The sequence below is a fragment of the Somniosus microcephalus genome, chromosome 7, assembly GCF_052327205.1.
Source record: "Somniosus microcephalus isolate GS21.2 chromosome 7, FLI_Smic_1.0, whole genome shotgun sequence".
In the NCBI taxonomy this organism is placed as follows: Eukaryota; Metazoa; Chordata; class Chondrichthyes; order Squaliformes; family Somniosidae; genus Somniosus; species Somniosus microcephalus.
The window spans coordinates 167,276,148-167,298,147 of NC_140993.1; the positions used below are offsets into that span (position 1 = coordinate 167,276,148).

At 43.1% G+C, this 22,000-nt stretch overlaps 1 protein-coding gene across 7 annotated transcripts in view; it reads left to right on the top strand.

Annotated features, from left to right (window-relative positions):
- The window catches only part of LOC147114995 (hepatocyte nuclear factor 4-gamma-like), a 181,314-nt gene extending 172,095 nt beyond the window's left edge, over positions 1 to 9,219 (top strand). For all 7 annotated transcript variants that reach the window (XM_085993195.1, XM_085993192.1, XM_085993193.1 and 4 more), the window contains one exon: positions 7,708 to 9,219. In XM_085993195.1, the coding sequence (XP_085849321.1) occupies positions 7,708 to 7,832 (125 nt within the window). In that variant the 3' untranslated portion in view covers positions 7,833 to 9,219. The remainder of the gene's footprint in view (positions 1 to 7,707) is intronic.
- Positions 9,220 to 22,000: the final 12,781 nt, after the last annotated feature.

Sequence of the window (22,000 nt, forward strand, 5' to 3'; positions counted from 1 at the left end):
TCTATAGCATGCTGCTTCCGCTGTTTAGCATGCATGTAGTCCTGTGTTGCAGCTTTCCCAGGTTGGCACTTCATTTTTAGGTATGTCTGGTGCTGCTCCCAGCATGCTCTTCTGCACTCCTCATTGAACCAGGGTTGGTCCCCTGGCTTGATGGTAATGGTAGAGTGAGGGATATGCCGGGCCATGAGGTTACAGATTGTGGTGGAGTACAATTCTGCTGCTGCTGATGGCCCACAGCGCCTCATTGATGCCCAGTTTTGAGCTGCTAGATCTGTTCTGAATCTATCCCATTTAGCACGGTGGTAGTGCCACACAACACGATGGAGGGTGTCCTCAGTGTGAAGACGGGATTTTGCCTCCACAAGGACTGTGCGGTGGTCACTGCTGCCAATGCTGTCATGGACAGATGCATCTGCGACAGGTAGATTGGTGAGGACGAGGTTAAGTAGGATTTTCCCTCGTGTTCTCTCACCACCTGCCGCAGGCGCATTTTGACAGCTATGTCCTTCAGGACTCGGCCAGCTCAGTCAGTAGTGGTACTACCGTGCCACTCTTGGTGATGGACATTGAAGTCCCCCACCCAGAGTACATTCTGTGCCCTTGCTACCCTCACTGCTTTTTCCAAGTGGTGTTCATCATGGCAGAGTACTGATTCATCAGCTGAGGGAGGGCGGTAAGTGGTAATCAGCAAGAGGTTTCCTTGCCCGTCCTTGAGCTGAAGCCATGAAACTTCATGGGTCGGAGTCAATTTTGAAGACTCCCAGGGTCACTCCTTCCCAACTGTATACCATTGTGCTGCCACCTCTGGTGGGTCTGTCCTGCCGGTGGGACAGGACATACCCAGGGATGGATATAGAGGAATCTGGGTCATTGGCTGAAAGGTATGATTCTGTGAGTATGACTATGTCAGGCTGTTGCTTGACTAGTCTGTGGGACAGCCCTCCCAATTTTGGTACAAGTCCCCAGATGTTAGTGAGGAGGACTTTGCAGGGTTAACCAAGCTGGGTGTGCCTTTGTCGTGTCCGAAGCTGCTGCCGACGTCGATGCTGGGTGGTCTGTCTGGTTTTAATTTTTATTGTTTTTTGTAGCGGTTGTGTACAACTGAATGGCTTGCTAGGTCATTTCATGGCCCACATTGCTTTGGGTCTGGAGTCACATATAGGCCAGACCAGGTTTCCTTCCCTAAAGGACATTAGTGAACCAGATGGGTTTTTACAATAGTTTCATGGTCACCATTACTGATACTAGCTTTTTGTTCCAGATTTATTTAATTAACTGAATTTAAATTCCCCAGCTGTCGTGATGGGATTTGAACTCACGTCTCTGGATCGTTAGTCCAGGCCTCTGGATTATTAGTCCAGTAAGCTAACCACTATACTACCGTTCCCACTATAGGGCAGAAATTGTGGGACCCCATTTCATTCCATTATGTGTCACTTTAGTCAGTTTGCCCTCTCAGGTGGACATAAAAGATCCCATGACACTATTGGAAGAAGAGATGGGGAGTTCTCCAGGTATCCTGGCCAACATTTATCCTTCAACCAACACCTATCTGGTCATTTATTTCATTGCAGTTTGTGGGACCTTGCTGTGCACAAAGTGGCTGCCAAGTGGCTACATTACAACAGTGACTACATGTTAAAAATACTTCAGTAGTTGTAAAGCACTTTTGGATGTCCTCAGGTCATGAAAGGCACTATAAAAATAAAAGTTATTTCTTTTTCTTTATTCCTTATGGCACAGGTAACACAGAACTTAAACCAGAGCACAGGGTCACCTTTAGCACACCAGAAGAATGAGTTGTACCAGGATCCTCTCGGCACCTTGTAGCTGATACCAAATCCTGACCACGCTCCTGCCCAGCTGCTCCAGTTTAGCAGGACTCACCCACGCTACAGCTTCTCTCTCCTCAAGCTTAAATTCTGCGGTTTATATTTTCTTGGGTCTCTGTGGTGTAGTGGGGGCAGTTGGTAAATAAGCGCCCTAGAGTATATCTTTAACTGGTGGTATTGAATTAATTAAAGGGGTAAGTCATGCCAGGAGAGCCCAGCCCCGTGTTATGCTCCTCTTGCTCTATGTGGGAATACAGGGACGCTGCCAGTGTCCCTGATGACCACGTGTGCCGGAAATGCATCCAGCTGCAGCTACTAACGGGCCGTATTGAGGTGCTGGAGCTGCGGATGGATGGGTTGTGGAGCATTCACGATGCTGAGAGGGTCGTGGATTACACGTTTGATGAGTTGGTCACGCCGCAGGGTAGGGCTGCACAGGCAGGAGGGAAATGGGTGACCACCAGGCGGAGCAGTAGAAGCAGGCAGGTAGTGCAGGAGACCCCTGTGGCCATCCCCCTTTTAAACAGGTATACCAATTTGGATACTGTTGAGGGGGATGACTCACCAGAGGAAGGCAGCAGCAGCCAACTTCCTGGCGCCGGGGGTGTTGCTGCTGCTCAGGAAGGGAGGAAAAAGAGTGGGAGAGCAATAGTGGTAGGGGATTCTATCGTAAGGGGAACAGATAGACGGTTCTGTGGCCGTAGACGTGACTCCAGGATGGTTTGTTGCCTCCCTGGTGCCAGGGTCAAGGATGTCACTGAACGGCTGCAGGGCATTCTGAAGGGGGAGGGGGAACAGGCAGAGGTCGTGGTTCACATTGGGACCAACGACATAGGTAGGAAGACAGATGAGGTCCTGCAACAAGAATTTAGGGAGCTAGGTAGCAGATTAAAGAGCAGGACCTCAAAGGTAGTAATCTCTGGATTACTCCCGGTGCCACGTGCTAGTGAGTATAGGAATAGGAGGATAGAGCAGATGAATGCATGGCTAAAGAGTTGGTGCAGGAGGGAGGGCTTTAGTTTCCTGGATCACTGGGCCTGCTTCTGGGAAAGGTGGGACTTGTACAAGTCGGACGGGTTGCACCTGAACCAGAGCGGGATAAATATCCTTGCGGGGAGGTTTGCTAGCACTGTTCGGGGGGGTTTAAACTAAAATGGCAGGGGGTTGGGAACCTGAGCAGGGAGACAGAGGAAAGGAAAACAGGGATAAAAGCAAAAGATAGGAAGGAGAAAAACAAAAGTGGCAGTCAGTGAAATCAACGGTTTAAATCAAACGTGGCCACAGTAAATAATAATTCTAATAGGTCTAAGAGCATTAAAAAAACAAGCCTGAAGGCTTTGTGTCTTAATGCGAGGAGCATTTGTAATAAGGTGGATGAATTGGCTGCGCAAATAGAGGTAAACGAATACGATTTGGTTGGGATTACAGAAATGTGGCTCAAGGATGGCCAAGACTGGGAACTCATCATCCAGGGGTATTCGATATTCAGGAAAGATAGGCAAAAAGGAAAGGGAGGTGGGGTAGCATTACTGGTTAAAGAAGGGATTAATACAATTGTAATGAAGGATATTAGCTCTGATGATGTGGAATCTGTATGGGTAGAATTGAGAAATACTAAGGGGAAAAAACATTAGTGGGAGTGGTATATAGACCTCCAAACAGTAAGGTGGAGGTTGGGGATGGCATTAAAAGGGAAATTAAAGAAGCGTGCAATAAGGGCACAGCAGTCATCATGGGTGACTTTAACCTACATATAGATTGGGCCAACCAAATTAGTAACAATACTGTGGAGGAGGAATTCCTGGAGTGTTTACGGGATGGTTTCCTGGACCAATATGTCGAGGAACCAACCAGAGATCAGGCCATCTTAGACTGGGTATTATGCAACGAGAAAGGATTCATTAGCAATCTTGTTGTACGAGGCCCCTTGGGTCGGAGCGATCATAATATGATCGAATTCTTCATTAAGATGGAGAATGAAGTAGTTGACTCAGAGACAAGGGTCCTCAATTTAAATAAAGGAAACTATGATGGTCTGAGGAGCGAGTTGGGCAGGATTGAGTGGGGAATGGCGCTCAAAGGGTTGACGGTGGATAGGCAATGGCAAACATTCAAAGACCGAATGGATGAGCTACAGAATTTGTTCATCCCAGTTTGGCGCAAAAATAAAACAAAAAAGGTGACTCAACCGTGGCTAACTAGGGAAATTAGGGATAGCATAAGATCCAAGGAGAGGACATATAAATTGGCTAGAAAAAGCAATAATCCTGAGGATTGGGAGCAGTTTAGGAGTCAACAAAGGAGGACAAAGGGATTGATTAAGAAAGGGAAAATAGAATATGAGAGTAAGCTAGCAGGGAACATAAAAACTGACTGTAAAAGCTTTTATAGATATGTGAAGAGAAAAAGATTAGTGAAGTCAAGCGTAGGTCCCTTGCAGTCAGAATCGGGGGAATTTATAATGGGAAACAAGGAAATGGCAGACCAACTAAATGCATACTTTGGTTCTGTCTTCACAAAGGAGGACACAAATAACCTCCCAGAGATGCCGGGGAACATAGGGTCTGATGAAAGCGAGGAACTGAAAGAAATCAGTATTTGTAGGAAAATGGTGTTAGGAAAATTGATGGGACTGAAGGCCGATAAATCCCCAGGGCCTGATGGTCTACATCCCAGGGTACTTAAGGAAGTGGCCCTAGAGATAGTAGATGCACTACTGATCATCTTCCAGAACTCGATAGACTCTGGAACGGTACCCATGGATTGGAGGGTAGCTAATGTTACCCCACTATTCAAAAAAGTGGTAGAGAAAAAGCGGGGAATTATAGACCGGTAAGCCTGACATCGGTAGTGGGGATAATGCTAGAGCCTATTATAAAAGATGTAATAGCAGAGCACTTGGAAAGCAGTGACAGGATCGGAAAAAGTCAACATGGATTTACAAAAGGTAAATCATGCTTGACTAATCTACTGGAATTTTTTGAGGATGTAACTGGTAAAATAGATAGGGAGAACCAGTGGATGTGGTGTATTTGGACTTTCAGAAGGCTTTCGATAAGGTCCCACACAAGAGATTAGCGTGCAAAATTAAGGCACATGGGATTGGGGGCAAGGTATTGACTTGGATAGAGAACTGGTTGGCGGACAGAAAGCAAAGAGTTGGAATAAACGGGTCATTTTCCGAGTGGCAGGCAGTGACTAGTGGGGTACCGCAAGGATCGGTCCTAGGACCCCAGCTGTTCACAATATATATTAATGATCTGGATGAGGGAATTGGATGTAATATCTCCAAATTTGCAGACGACACAAAGCTGGGCGGGAGGGTAAGCTGCGAGGAGGATGTCGGGAAAATCCAGTACGATTTGGACAGGTTGGGTGATTGGGCAGAAACATGGCAAATGCACTATAATGTGGATAAATGTGAGGTTATCCACTTTGGTGGCAAAAACAGGAAGGCAGATTATTATTTGAATGGCAATAGATTGGGAGAAGGGGAAGTGCAAAGAGACCTGGGTGTCCTTGTGCACCAGTCGCTGAAGGTAAGCATGCAGGTGCAGCAGGCGGTTAAGAAGGCAAATGGTATGTTGGCCTTCGTAGCAAGAGGGTTCGAGTACAGGAACAAGGATGTCTTGCTACAGTTGTACAGGGCCTTGGTGAGACGGCACCTTGAGTATTGTGTGCAGTTTTGGTCACCATACCTGAGGAAGGACGTTCTTGCCATGGAGGGAGTGCAGCGAAGATTCACCAGGCTGATACCTGGGATGGCAGGAATGACATATGAGGAGAGATTGTGTCGATTGGGCTTATACTCACTGGAGTTTAGAAGATTGAGAGGGGATCTCATCGAGACCTATAAAATTCTGTCAGGTCTGGACAGACTAGATGCAGGAAGGATGTTTCTGATGGCCAGGGAGTCCAGAACCAGGGGTCATAGTCTAAGGATAAGGGGTAAGTCATTTAGGACTGAAATGAGGAGGAATTTCTTCACCCAGAGAGTGGTGAACCTGTGGAATTCTCTGCCACAGAGGGCGGTGGAGGCCAGTTCATTAAATATATTCAAGAAAGAGTTGGATATGTTTCTTGAGGCTGAAGGGATCAAGGGATATGGGGAAAAGGCGGGGACAGGGTACTGAGTTTGGATGATCAGCCATGATCACATTGAATGGCGGAGCAGGCTCGAAGGGCCGAATGGCCTACTCCTGCTCCTATCTTCTATGTTTCTATGTTTCTATGTTTCAAACCAATTCACTCCAGCCCCACTCCATCACAGTGATTAGAAACATCAGCAGAGAGTTAGCAGTAATCCCAAATCCCAAACCAAATCAATTGTTTACAACAATATTAATTATCTGATTAAAAAGGTATTAACAGCACTTGGGTTGCTATTTGAATTTGGGATTAATGGTTTTGTCTGTTGTAAGTGATTGTTCACACCGTGTGCCTCAGATATAAGTGGACTACAACCTAATTCAATTAATCAATTGAGACGATGCCATGACCAGAGCTAGCAAAATACAGGCAGAACCATGATCGATTAATTAAACTTCTGCCATCAAGATGCTGCAATGCCTTATTCCTGATACTGTAATGTTTATTAACAATAGTATTGTTTTGGTTTTCTTGCCATTCTGTACAGCAAGCATTGTGCATGGATGAGTTAGCATAGCATAAGCAAAATAGTAATAAAAGTGATGATGCCACAAAGTGTAAGGTGTATGGTATTACCCGATGGTAGTACAGCAATGCCAGATTTGTTCCTGTACAAGGTAGCATATCATTTCCATTTTTACAAAATCAGTTTATAATTAGGATGCTGTAGTGTCAAGATTATTTTAATAAAAGTCTAAGCAGATGTGAGTGTGAGAAACATCTCACAGAAAGTCAAGAGTCTCCAGATATAGAATCCTTAAATAAAATTAATATTTTTTTTTAGTGTTTTAAATACTTTTTAATGTTATGTATAGAAACATGGAAGATAGGAGCAGGAGTAGGCCATTCGGCCCCTCGAGCCTGCTCTGCCATTCAATGCGATCATGGCTGATCATCCAAATTCAGTACCCTGTCCCTGCTTTCTCCCCATATCCTTTGATCCCCTTAGCCTTAAGAAATATATCTAACTCCTTCTTGAATATATTTTATTAAAAGCTTGAAGATAATGTTCATACTAAAGAAACCTTGTTGTTTAGAGTTAGGAAACACCCAAGAGGAAACGCATCATATTGGGTTTGAGTTTCAACTTGCTGCCCGGGTATAAACTGGAATTGCGGATTTACTGCCCATTAGAGAAACCATCCGGTTTTTATTTCTGGGCAGCAAGTTGAAAATCTGCCCTATTGTTATTTCTCCCCTTGTTTGTGACTAATGTATAATAAAATATTATCCACTCTATTGAATATTTAGAGTGATGATGTCCCTAGGCTAATGCACAGCTAAATAAAGTGTACATCGCCACTGTGCTGCTCAGTCAGCACCAAGCCAACTTAATTTGATCACCCGAATTAGAATTTCTGCACCATACTGTGAAAAAGGGAAAAAAGGGCTAAGGCAGCACCATCATAACTTTATTAGTTTTGTAGCATGATGTGAGGGACCACATAGGGTGTTGTGCACAGTAAAGATGACGGAGCCAGTGAGGATGCTGGGGGCTTTCAGTACACCTGGAGTTTCGGTATCCCAGAGTTGAAAGGATAGTCATTTACTGTACAGTATTACTGACAATACTTAGCTGACAAGTGGCTTCAGTATTAATTCAGTTTTACAGACTATATTAGAAACATGTGTCCAATGTTTTCTTACCTTGTTAGATATATATTTTCCATTTAAAAGCTCCATGACTGTAACCATAGCTTTATATTTTGTGTGCACTTCTCTGCAGCTGCACCAGAAACCCCATTACCATCTCCTCCACAAGGTTCAGGACAAGAACAATACAAACTTGCTTCAAACCAGCTCTCAGTTATTTCTCAGCAAGCGCCATTGCCAAAGCAGAAGAGCTTGTGATTGATGCCGAACTTAATTTTAAGAATGACAGATTGTGCTTTCTGTACACTTGAAAACCAGGATCCGAATTAAGTTACTGGACTGCAAACGGGATCAAGCCACGGGTGGAAAGCAACACTGCCGTTCTGTACTGTCTATAAATGGCTGTATTAATTTCTTGTCTTTGCCAACACTGATGTTTTTGTGGGGTATACCATTTCAGGAGCAAAGGGTATTGCTCTTAAACACAAGTTGCAATCTCAGGTTAATATTTTAAAGGGATTCGGTTAAAGTTAATTGTATAATGGCAAAACAAACTTGGCACATATCAAAAGTTCATGTTGTAAATTTTATAAATTATAGATTAGGTTTATCAATTTACATCTATATTTCACCATTTTCCAATTGATGTAGCCATAATTTAGATCTGTGACCATGAATAAAAAAGCTGTTTCATACTTGGTTATGTTATAAACCATAAATTCTGCCTTCTGAGACTGGTTTTACTTCAGCTTTAAGGTAAGTGAAAATTGAAGGTGAGTAATGAAAGCCTTTATGGAGAATAAATGACTGAGTGTGTTAGAAGGTTGTAACCCAACCAAGGGGTACTGATGATATCACTAACTATGAAACTCAAATTTACAAGATTATTATAGCCAATATCACATTACCAGTAATCTCTTTCTTTTAATTGTACATAGTCCTTTTTACAAATTTACCTGTTTTGAGTCTTGCCATTTAAATTCATACCTTACAGTACCAACTCTGGTATGTCTCTTATTAGCAGCAGTGTGGCTGCCAAGTTTTACAACATGGTTTTACATTGCATGACCAGAAGAGGGAGCTTTACTGAAAAACAATACACCTCGTTTTTACCAGAAACTTACTATTTTGTACCTGTTTATGAAATGTGTGATAATCTCAAATCAGATTAGCTTTCAGAGTAATATCAAAGTTTAACATTTCATGATTTAGAGTTGATCTATAGATATGGTTGATAAATAGATTTTGCTCAAATAGTTTTTGACTGAAAAAACTGCCTTAAATTGCCTAAATGCATCATTTATTCTACCTTGTGGAAATGGGGTGAACCCATTTACAACTGTTTCTTAGTTTGTACATACAAAGTGAGTAATTATATAATCATTGTAATTTATTGTGATGCGATGATCTATTTTATAAACGTGAAATTATTTTTGTATTAATTATTGTGAATGAATCAAAAATGATCAATTTCTGGAAGAAAATCAATACTGGAATGTAAAGTGTACACAATTTTTAAATATTGCATTGCATTATATAAGTGAGTTGAGTGTTCCGTACATTGCATGTACAGTACTTACAACATTTTCAGAAAATTGGAGGTCTCCACATGTAAAAATACAAATAAATGTTAACACCTTTCCAATTGTGAAGCATAATTGACATCAGATAGCTCTGGTTTTGAGTACTTCTTAATACTCTTGCACATGTTTTAAGGGTATTTATTTCAGACTAACCATATTAATCGCTGTTGCCATTGTCATCACGCTTTATCTTTTTAATATATTTATACAGATTATCTCGGATAAGTTTGAAAGTTGGTTTATGAAAGATTTTTGTCACTTGACTATACCTTTAACTGCCTCAGATGGTCCCTCCCAATGAATCATAAAAATGACAGCACAGAGGAAGCCATTTTTTATTTGTTCTTAGAATGTGGGTGTTGCTGGTAAGGCCACTTTAACTGTCCATCCTTAGTTATCCTGAGAAGGTCTTGGTGGTCTGCCTCTTGAACTGCTGCTGTCCATGTGCTCAGGAATTCCAACATTTTGACCCAGGGATGATGAGGGAACAGCAGTACATGTCCAAGTCAGAATTGTGTGTGACCTGGAGAAGAATTTGAAGGTAATGTGCTCCTGTGAGATTCAGCCCATCGCACCTTTGCCTGTTGGAGCAGTATACTCGTCCCATTTCCTTCCCTCTCCCCATTATCCCATTTATATTCTTCCTTTTCAAATACTTAAATCAATGTCCTTTTAAATTATGTTTCAGTAGTCAATTGTGGCAAAGCATTCTATATTCTAATAATTCTGTCAAAAAATATTTCTTCTAACTTCCCCCTTCATTCTTCTGGTGATAATCCCAAGTCTGTGCCAATCAATGGAAACAATCTTTCTCTACTTACCATCTCAAAACCTTTCATAATTTTGAAAACCTCTGTTAAATCATCCCTTAACCTTTGCTGTTCCAATGAAAAAACCCTTATTTTTTAAATCATTCTTCATAGAATCATAAAAATTTACAGCACAGAAGGAGACCATTCAGCCCATCGTGTCGGCGCCAGTCGAAAAAGAGCTATCCAACCTAATCCCACTTTCCAGCTCTTGGTCCGTAGTCTTGTAGCTTATGGCACTTCAAGTGCATATCCAAGTACTTTTTAAATGCGATGAGGGTTTCTGCCTCTACAACCCTTTCAGGCAGTGAGTTCCAGACCCCCACCACCCTCTGGGTGAAAAATGTTCTTTTCAACTCCCCTCTAATCCTTCTACCAATTACTTTAAATCTATGCCCCCTGGTTATTGACCCCTCTGCTAAGGGAAATAGGTCCTTCCTACCCACTCTATGTAGGCCCCTCATAATTTTATACACCTCAATCAAGTATCCCCTCAGCCTCCTCTGTTCCAAAGAAAACAACCCCAGCCCATCCAATCTTTCCCCATAGCTAAAATTCATAAATATAAACTTTCATTCCTGGTACCATTCTATGAAACTTTGCTGTATCCTTTCCTTGGCTCTAATATCCATCCTCTATTGAGGTGCCTAGAACTGCATATAATACTCCAACTGTGGCCTATCTAATGTCTTGTACAAATGTTCATCACTTCCTTGCTTTTATATTCAATATCCCAATGTAAAAGAGCCAGAATCTCATTTGCCTTTTTAGGGCCTTGTCTTCCTGCACTTCCATCTTTTAAAGATCAATGTAGCTGCTCTCCTTGATCTCACTGTTAAAAAAACTTAACCCTTGCACCCGAATGAGCAGGCAGTTCTGAGGCTAGTCTTCATATTTGTTTATATTTTAACATTTCTGTAGTTTCCTAATTATTCATGAGCCTCAAAATTCCTCAGGTCATAATTCTAGAATTAACACCAGGCTTGTGCCCACCACAGGGGCAGTAGGAGGATACATCATTTGCAAGGAACAGGCAGGTGCAAATGCCATGTCGGGCACATCCCTGGCACCTGCCTGCACATGGTGGGGAGGGGAGATTGCCAAGCCCACCTCTCCTGTCCTCAGCCTGACAATATTCCGATTGGTTCTCTGAGCAGGAGGGGCAATCTGGCAGTTTTTTTAATCTTTAAGAAGGAAAGTCAAAATCTTACCTGGAAGGCCTCTTCAGTTTCCTGGTAGTCTTCAGGTTGACCTTCACTTGGTGGGAAAGCTGCAGCACTTGCTTCCTCACTCCCAGGCACCAGCTCAGATTTCTTTGCCCCGGGTGAATTAGATAGTGGGAGTGAGGATGTGGTGATTCACAGAGCAGGAGAGAACCAGAAGAATGGGAAGCGGATGAGGATGTGCCACCTTTCCAGTGGAGGCTGAGGAGAAGGCTGCCCATGGCTTTGGAGTTTTGGGAGCCAGAACTCATGGCTACTCGCATGAACAGAAGGATGTTCGAGCAACATCACACATATGTGTAGCCTCTGAGGACAATCTCTGAGATTGTGTGGCGACTGACAGGTGTGGCCCTCGAGGCTACAGCTCTTTGTGACAACATCACAGAAGTTTTGTCTTCCTCACAGGTGCCAATGGAGCAAGTGGCAGCTTCAGTGGAATTTGCAGTAGATTCCTAGCTGAGCAGCAGTCAGGGACCAGTCGGTGCTCCAATCCTGGAAGCACAGACTGCAGCTCTGGAGGCAGTAGGGCACCGAGTGGAGTGAAGCAGGAATTGCAGCTTCCAGACTGTGGTGACCACTGTGTCTTAAGGCTTTCAGGATCTGATCGCTTCTTTTAGACAGCCATGCTACTGATCATTGGGGCCACTGGCTTCAGGGTGATGGCTGGAGTCCTCCTGCCTGTTATTGCCTTCTCTCAGGACAGCAGATGCCTTACTGATCCCTGTTACTCCATTAGTTTATAATTTGCAGGTGTGCAGTGCTTTATTAATTTATTAATTCACTCATGCTTGCTTCTCCATTAATTTATTAATTCATGCTGCCGGTTGCTCCATGAATTTATTGATTCAGTCGAAGCCAGTGCATTATTAATCTATTCATTCACTGATACCTGATTAGCTGTGCTGCTATATTAATCAGTAACCTTTCATTGTGAGCGAGTGGCCATTCCTGTGCTTTGGAATATAGGAATTGCTCGACACAAAAAGACCAAAGTCCATCTAATTCACATTTTACTATTCTGGTAGTCACGTGATGCAACAATAATGGAGTTGTTGACTAATCATGACAATCAACCTCTATCAATTAGTTTAAAACAGACCCAGACATGAGGGGCAGGATTTTCATTGGGCCGTGGAGGCGGGATTGGAGGCAAAATCTCGAAATCGGGGGGCACAAACCCATCCTGCCCCCAACCCGCCTCCATGCCAGTTTCAAAGGAGGCGGATACCCGACCTGTGCTGGGAGCCACCTCCCCGAGGCGGGAAGGGGATTAGTGCCAATTAACTGCCTGTTAACAGGTAGTTAACAGGCAGTTTTTTGCCTAATCCCTATTTTTATTCTTGACGTGTGGGATTCCCGACAGCTCCAAACCATGCCAAGTTAGCGAGGTGGACCGGCGGGCTGAAGGGCTTGGAGGGGTCGAGATGTCCATTATTCAGGTGAGTGATGGGTGCATGAGTGCAGAGGTAAGTGTGTTTGGTGTGTGTAAAGTGTTTAAAGAAGTTTTACTTATCTTTTCTTACCATTACAGCCTTCCTTCAAGTCTCGGGAGTCCCTCATCTCACCGGCACAGAAAGCAGAAAGAGCTGTGAAAAGTTGCGGCAGTCAGCTTTCTGTTCTGGCGAGATCTCTAAATCAGCCTGAGAGGAAGGAATTAACTTGGAGTACAGATTGTCAGTGTTTGACAGCTTCAAAGAGCTGTCAAACGCTGATATTTCATCTGTCAAAAGCTCTTGACAGATGAAATGTCAATCTGTGACGTCACCTGTTGCCGGGTTGCCCTTAATTGGCCTGCTGAGCCCGCTGGGCGGGCTCAACAAGGTCAATCAAGTGAAAATCGTGTTGTAGTCCCGCCTCCTACATGCCTCCAGTATCAAAATCCAGCCCGAGGTGAGTAAAACCCTTGTATTGGTTTCTGTAGGCTCAGATTTCCTTCTTTAATTACATATTGTAAAGCAAAACCAATAAAACTTTGTTGTGATTTAAGTTATCCAGTATATTTAATTTTTAATTTTCATATTATTATAGGTGCTCCTTCTGTTGTCCACTATTTTAGGGTCTACTTATCCCATACATGTCTTGATGCCCTCATGTTCAACACAACATGGCATCAATTTTTATAATGTTAGTCATTGTCTTCAGTCCCCGCCATAAACTCCATTCCCTAGCCAACGATTCCATCCCTCTCCCTCAGAGGGCAAGTTCGGAGGCAGGTCAGCTGTTAAATTCGAAATGATTGACAGCGGGTTGGGAACCCACCGCGAACCCACCTCCATGTAAGTTTCCAAAGTGTCGGGTCTGCGATTTCAGAACAGACCTGACACTAAGCGGCGGGGGAGGCATTTAAAATAGTTAACTGCTTGTTAAGTGGTTGTTAACTACTATTTTGCCAGCCTTTTTCTATGTTTGCACATTTTCAATGGGTTTCACATTGTTCAGAGATCACGTCAGGTAAGTATGTCGGCAGTTCCAACAAGCTGAATAGTTCACAGCTGCAACTGCAGTATAAAAGCTAACCTCTCACATCAGTTCACTTTCAAATGTCAGATGTTGCTGATTTAAGGATTTGGAAAACACATTTGATCTGAATTGAGGTTGTAAGTGTGTGTTGTAAACTTTATATGCACTGTCACCTTCTTGTAATATCCTCTCTCCCCATTAACTGACTGCTTCTAACATCTCATCCTGAACTGCCATATATAACAGCAGAATGGGAACGATTTATACTCTTATCCTGGTCCTCAGAATCTGAAGAGGATCAGCCACGGCAGCAGCAGAACCAGGCACACCAGCAGCACCAACAACAAGAGCACCAACCTTCTCCTCAACCACCTGATGCTGCACAGGGCAGAGGCCATCAGCACAGGGCTGCACCTCACTGCAGGGGATACCCCTAATACAGGGTTTGCAGGCAGAGGATGAGCTTCCTCAACATGACTGAGCAGCAGTGCCAAAGGAGGCTGAGACTTTCGCGAGAGATAGTCGCAGACATTTGCACAATGCTCGATCAAGACCTGCAGCCCAGAGGAGCGGTTGGACACACCTTACCAGTGGTTGTCAAAGTCACCACCGCACTCAACTTCTTTGTGTCAGGGTCCTTCCAGGGATCAAAAGCAGACATTAACGGCATCTCCCAGTCGGCTGCCCACAGATGCATCACGCAGGTCACCGATGCCCTCTTTGCCAAGTCCTCCAATTACATCCACTTTTCCACTGATGAAGCAAGTGTTACTCAGCGGGCGCTAGGCTTTGTCAAACTGGTTGCCTTCCCACAGGTGCAGGGCATCATGTGGCCTGTGAAGGAATAAGCAATATACCTATTCAGAAAAATACACCATTCTATAAAAGAATTCTGACTTTATTAAAACATGACAAACTAGGTCTGGAAATCTGGAAGCCTCAACAATGGAGAAGCTGTGAATAGCATACAGGCTATTGAGATAAGATAAGTTGTTGACACTGAATCAAAAGCCTTGTTGAAAAAGGAGGTTGGAGGTTCCTGATAGTCTGAAACTTTGGAAAGAACACAATGGTATACCCTGTTAAGGTGTATTAAATTACACTTTGGAAAGAAACACAGAAAATTAAAGAAACATATGCCTTTGTAAAAATGACATCAAATGAAACACTGGAGACATGATTCTGTGTTGCAACCAGCTGAGGTGACTTAAGAATTGCATAGAAGACTTTGGTAAGAATGACATCAAATAGATACGCCTGCACCACACCGTTTCTTATGATAAGCTTCAAACACCTAAAGGTAGAGACATGATTCTTAATGCTACCAGCTGATCTAACTCTAAAAATAGCAGGGGTCAGCAGAAAAATGACTAGAGATAATTAGCTTACATCAGCAGAAAACTTCAAAGGAAATACCACTGCAAAAGGGTATAAAAATTGAACTTTCAAATGGGATGATAGATTCGCTTGAAGGGGCAAAGCGATTCTCGGCTTCAGAGGGTAGCTCTGTAAGTCTTCAACTCTTTGTATCTCAGGGATCAAGGTATTGTATTTGATTTTGGTGGATATCCTGGAATAAACTAAGAACTGTATAACTGGAGAGGTTAAGATTTGAGAATAAGGATCTCTGATAGTAGAATTGTATGATTTTTGTATTTGGAACTGTTAATGTTGCGATTGAAACACCTCCTGTAATTACATGTCAGTTTTTTAATAAATCTATATATTTTTAGAATTGTCTCACATAGTACTTCTGTATCAAACTTGCGAACCCAATCTCTGTACACTCTTTGGTGAGGAGTTGCAGAATTCTGGAGGAGTTTTCCGGACCCTCATAATATCCAGAATGTTACAGTCTAGTTAAAGTTATTAAAAGTGCTATCTGGAGGATGGTAACATCTTCAGGTTGTTCCTTTCCTTTAGGGGGAGATAGTCTGGACCTTCAGACCCAATTAAGCATCTTTAGGATTCAGCTACCTCAAACTTTAGTTGAAAGTGAATGTCTGGGTAATATGCCTGAACCGGGGTAGGACTAGTAATTATCCTTTCAGGCCACCCCATCAGAACCCAGCAGTATTTCTCAACTGCAAGGGCTTCCACTCCCTTAACGGGCAGCTGGCGTGAAACCATAGGAAGAGCATCATGCATGTGTCCACGAGATTCCCTGGCAGTTGCCATGACTCTGACATCCTGCGCCAGTCCACTGTCCCCCAGCTGTTCACACCACCAAATGAACTTTCCAGCTGGCTCCTTGGAGACAAGTACTATCCCCTGAAGATGTGGCTAATGACACCATTGAGGAGGCCACCAAATTAGTCTAAGGAATGTTACAATCAAAGCTACAATTCCACCAGAAGTGTCATACAGCAAACAATAGGGTTGCTCAAAATGCGCTTCACATGCCTGGACAGATCTGGTGGAGCCCAAAATATGCACCAGCCAGGATCTCGTGAATCATCATTGTCTGCTGTGCCCTGCATACCATCGCACTACAGCGAGGATTAGCAGTGCCTGAGGAACAAGGTGCTGAGCGCACATCTCTTCAGAGGAGGGGAAGGAGGAGGAGGAGCAGAATGAGGTTCCAGATGAGGAAGACCTGGAGGAGGCAGCTGACCCAATGCGACCAGCATGCAAGCACATTGCTGCCCATGATGCCAGGGATGGTGTATTGGTCTCACTAGATGTACTCCTATCCAGTTATCCAGTCAGCTAAACACTCATTCAAATAACTCCTCGAGAAGCAGGGTGCAGTTTTGAAGCTTTACTTGAATAAAATTGTGAAACTGTAAACAAAGACAAAGTATGTTTTGTACACAGAGCTGAGTACTATGCATAAGATGTTACATAAGATACAAACATGTTTATGAAAACAGAATAGACTAACTGTATAAGTAAATAGCACTGAAGCTAAACCTTGGTAGTTAACAGCTAATAAACTTCTTATGGACAAAGTATTGTCAAAATACTATACCGACAAGGTTGTTACCATGTTACTAAACAAGGATACTCACAGACATTGCGTCTTGCCTAGCGTATAAGGAAGGATGGAGGAGGATTGAGAATGGCTGCCTCATGTGGGCTTTGTTCACAACTCAGCAAACACTCCCTGGAATACTACTTCCGGGGCAGACAGGAAGAAGGTCAAATAACACACTGCTATACACTAACTACCACTAGAGGGTGCTACCTGCATGTAATAAGTCCAGAACAGATGGCCTAATCAATGCCAGATTCTCCTAACTTTATGCAGCATAGACATGTGGCTGCCACATGCACATGAAGGTTGGCATGACCCCATGTCAATACCATAGAGCATCTCTACAATGAACTGTTCAATCGTAGCACTGTCACCACCATTGCTGGACATGAAAAGCGCCCTCATCCTTCACTGTGCCACTTCCAATTGTGAGCACACATAGGACAACGCATTCAAACATTCACATGACATTACTTTATTACAACAAAATAAAATAACAGAAAATTAACATTTATATCAAAACACCCAAGTGACTACCCTTGTGATTATTTATGTGGGAGCATTCTTTTCCATGTGCTTCTATGTGGTGCTACCCCTGTGGCTTCAGCAGGTGTAGAGGCAGCCTGCTCACTTCCCTGCTGTGCCTGCTTAGACACTTTTGGCGTTTGTCCTCTGGGTTTTGGAGCCTATGAGGGCCCTGGCAAAGTCTGCCCTCCTGTGGCTGTGCAGGGGCAGACTCGGCCATCACTGTTAGGGGAGGCATCTGGGGCTCTGACTGAGGGGCTGGTAAGGGGTTACCAGTTTGAGCACTTGGAGAGGAGCCCCCACTTCCATGTCCCCTCCCACCACCAACTGCATTTTCCTGCTAGCTGGAGAGCACCTTGCTGCACATCAGTAGAGCCATGAGGACCCATTTCTGTGCTGATGTTCCTCATAGCAAGGACGTCCATGAACCTTTGGTTCCTCCCTGCGATAGGTGCCCATCTATCCTCCATAGATGACCATCTATCTAGAAGTGTTACCATGTTCTCCAGAGTCTAGCGATTTATGTCCTCCATGGAGGTTACCATCCTTTCCATGGCAGAACCTACAGTGGCCAGCGTGTGCGCCACGGCATTGCTCATATTTGAGATTGACTCCTCCATTCTCTGCACACTCACAGTCCCCATGGTTGCAAACCCTGTCAGAGCCTCCTGAGCTTGTTCCGGAAGCTCCAGGATCGCCCTCTTCCTGGATGGCCCCCGAGGCTCAGCATCTGCATGCAGTGTAGCAGAGCTAGGAGACTCCTGCGGCCTCCGACGAGGAGTCTCCACTGCTGTCCCTGTCTCCACCATCTGATCTTGCTCACATGTGATGTGTGATAGACCAGGTGATCCATTTTCACTGTTAACAGTGATTTTGCAAACACATGCCTTTTAGAAAAGTTTCTAATCTCGAAGAGGGAAATCTGGTGGGATGGCCAATCTTGAAGGGCCAGCAACAGCAACTTAAAGGGGAGGGTGAAAGGATTGGGAGTGTATTGGAACAGCAGTATCTGGCAGCAGGCAAAACAATTTCAGCACCTATATCAGCAAGGAGCTTAAAGGCTCAAAACCCACAAGCATCTGCAGTTAAAATGAATGCCAACCCAGATTTATATATATCATTAGCATATGTGAGGGGCTTAATGCCTGTTTAAGGTGGCCATTGGATCGCCTGATCCAAAATGGTGAAAAATGGTACAACGAGGAACAATTTCTACTCTGTATACTGTATTATGGCTTGCACCCTGATCACAGAAGCAATTTTTAAAATTTTAAATCATGTGTGGAAAATATTTCATAAGAACATAAGAATTAGGAGCAGGAGTAGGCCATATGGCACCCTTGAGCCTGCTCTGCCATTCAATAAGATAATGGCTGATCTTCGATCTCAACTCCACTCTCTCGCCCGATTCCCATATCCCTTGATTCCCCTACAGTCCAAAAATCTATCGATCTCAGCCTTAAATATACTCAATGATTCTGCCATTGCCATTTACACCTCATCTAGACTCAGCTTTTACATAGATACATAGATACATAGAAGATAGGAGCAGGAGTAGGCCATTCGGCCCTTCGTGCCTGCTCCGCCATTTAATGAGATCATGGCTGATCCTTTAATTCAGTATCCCGTCCCCGCCTTCTCTCCGTAACCCTTAACCCCTTTTGCCCGTAGAAATATATCTAATTCCCTCTTAAATATATTTAATGAGCTGGCGTACACTGCCCTCTGTGGCAATGAGTTCCACAGGTTCACCACTCTCTGAGTGAAGAAATTCCCCCTCATCTCTGTCCTAAATGGTTTAGCCCTTATCCTTAAATTATGTCCTCTAGTTCTGTTCTCACCCGCCAAGGGAAACATTTTGTTTCTTAACCTGTCCTATTACCATCTCCTTTTGCCTTGCACCATCACCCCTTTTGTCTTTTAATCTCTCTTGCCTTCCAGCCTATCACAGACCTTCCCTTTGTTCTTTCCTCCCCTCCTCCACACTTGCTTAAAAATTTGACTGCCTAATTCTATTATGATTTTCTAAGTGCCCTTCTACTTCCTTAATAATAGATTCCAGCATTTTCTTAATGACTGATGTTAGGTTACCTGGCCTGTAGTTCCCTGTTTTCTCTTTCCCTCCTTTCTTGAATTTGCTACCTTCCAATCCACTGGGACCATTATAGAATCTAGGTAATTTTGGAAGATCACAATCAATGCATCCATTATTTCTGCAGCCAGCTCTTTTAGAACCATAGGATGTAGGCCATCAGGTCCAGGGGATTTGTTGGCTTTTAGTCCCATTAGTTTCTCAAGAACTTTTTCTCTACTGGTATTAATTACTTTAAGTTCCTCACTCTCATTAGTCCCTTGGTTCCCCATTATTTTTGGTATGCCTTTGTGTCTTCTACTGTGAAGACAGATACAAAATATTTGTTTAAAATCCCTGCCATTTTCTTGCTCCCAATATAATGTATCCTGTTTCAGCCTCTAAGGGACAAATGCTGACTTTTGCTACTCTCTTCCTTTTTACATACTTGTAGAAGCTCTTATAATCTGTTTTTATATTGCTTGCTAGTTTACACTCATTCTATTTCCTCCCTTTTAATCAATTTTTTGGTCATCCTTTGCTGGTTTCTAAAGCTCTCCCAATCCTTAGGCTTAGTACTATTCTTTGCCTCTTCTTTTAATCTGATGCTATCCTTAACTTCTTTTCCTGTGGAGTTTTTATTACTCAATGAAATGTATATTCGTTAAGAAAATCTTCTGGCCCGCTCCAGTTCTTTCATGCAACCCCCAATTGGGATTGCCTTCTCTTTAAGTGAATACCTCCAGCTCAGCACTGGATTTGCTGTCCCCCCTGCCCCAATCGGTGACTTGCCCGTTAACACTCATTAGGTGCCATCAGGTCGCCAATCAAATTCAAATGAGGCCTCACCATGAAAACGGACCAGGCCTCTCACTGCTGCTATTGGGCAGGTGGTACAATCGCTTTACCCATCGCCTGCAATAAATGAAAGTCGACCCCGAAATGTTTGCTTGTCTTTATTTTAACAGATGTTGACTAACCTGGTGTGTATTTATAGCATTTTCTGATTTCATTTCTATGTAAAATGATATCGGGCATTTGTAAGGGTAAATTCACTGATTCTATACTCTCAGTGTGGAGGCACATTCATAGGGAGCACAAGTTAAAGATGGGGCTGCAACACTGGCCCAGAAATTCGGGTCTCCACGGGTGAGTACGCATGGGGTACTCACCCGTAAGCCCAATGGAAGTGCCGGTTTCGTGCATGCACTGCGCATGTGCGGGAAACCGGCACTTCCATTCCCCTGAAAGAAGGGGATAAGAGGTGGAACGCATGCACGGGAGAGGCAGCACGTGCGCATTGAACTTACGTTTTTTTCCCAAGTTTCTCCGGGAAGGTAAGTCTCCAGAAGTTAGACATGTAAAAAGCAGTCGCAAGGCCTGCTTTTAACAAGGTAAGTGGTGAATTAATTAAAATCAAAACATTCTTTCCACAGGTTTATTATTTTTATATACTTTAAAGAAAGGTAAGTTTATTTTTAGCCCCGTTAGAAAATGTAATACATTTTTCAAAAATTTAAATTATTGTTTAAAATAGTTGTTTCATGTAATTTATAGTTTATTTTAAAAATGTGATTTTTTAAAAATTTATTTGAGGTTTTGGTGATGTTTATGGGGCTTATAGTATTTATAGGTTCGACAGCTCTTCCTGTCAAACTTATGAATGAAGCATTCCCTCCTACCATTGGCTCTCCATGGCCCATGTGATCCCAGGGGATGCATCGAACTAACTGCGCCCCTGGGATACGCAAGCACTGCGCACCGGCAGTTGGAGGAGGCCCAGGATCGCAATTCCACATTGAAATGTTGGGCCATCTAACCACTTCATCAATAGTTGTTACAAGGCTTTGAGGGGCAATGTGGGTAGTAATGTTTAAGCTGATATAGGATTGACATGAAGGCCTGCCAAGACTATTTGACACTACTGCTCAGAGGAACTTGTAATTACAAATAAAATACTCATCAACATAATTCTTGAGGCAGAATCTGTCATGCTGAATAATTTGCTGCCTCCACAAGTTGTGCTGCAATTTATATGGAACAGAAAATGTCACCTCAGCACAGATTCAGTGATCACTAGCTATAGATAGACATCATCAGATTACACAAGTTAACCACAAAGATGTGGAGACCAGTTTTCTCCGAGCTTTTTTAGAATGCTTCTTTGCTCAACTGACTCTGCTGGATATATTTGCCAAAAAATAAATATGTAATTTTAGTTATAGGGCACCGATTAATTTAAAAGTAGTCAATGTTTCTTTATCATAGGTGGTGACAGAACACAGCAGTTAATCTAATCAATTGTATCAATGCAGGAAATGATGTTTACTTTTACTGTAAAAATGTCAAATATGTAATATGAAGTATTCTACTCTGGATTGTGCAAAGTTTAGATGTAACTAAAATGAATATCAAATAAATCAAAACAATTACAAATTACAACTGGGGAAATAAACTTTTCTTTAGACTTGATCTACTCTACCTAATCGCAAATAAAATGGGTACTGTAATGTAATGGTTATGTTACTGGTCCAGTCAAGCCAGAGGCCTGGACTAATATTCCACAAAATGTGAGTTCAAATTCCAGTCTGAGAATTTGTATCTAGTTTCCAAAATATTCTGAAATAAGGAGTGACCTTCAAGCTGTCTGACTGGTTCACTAAAGTATTTTATGGAAAAGAAACCTGCTGCCCTTCACAGTCAAGCTTATATATGACTCCAGACCCATATTTATGTGGTTGACTCTTAACTGCCCTCTGAAAAGGCCCAGTAAGCCAC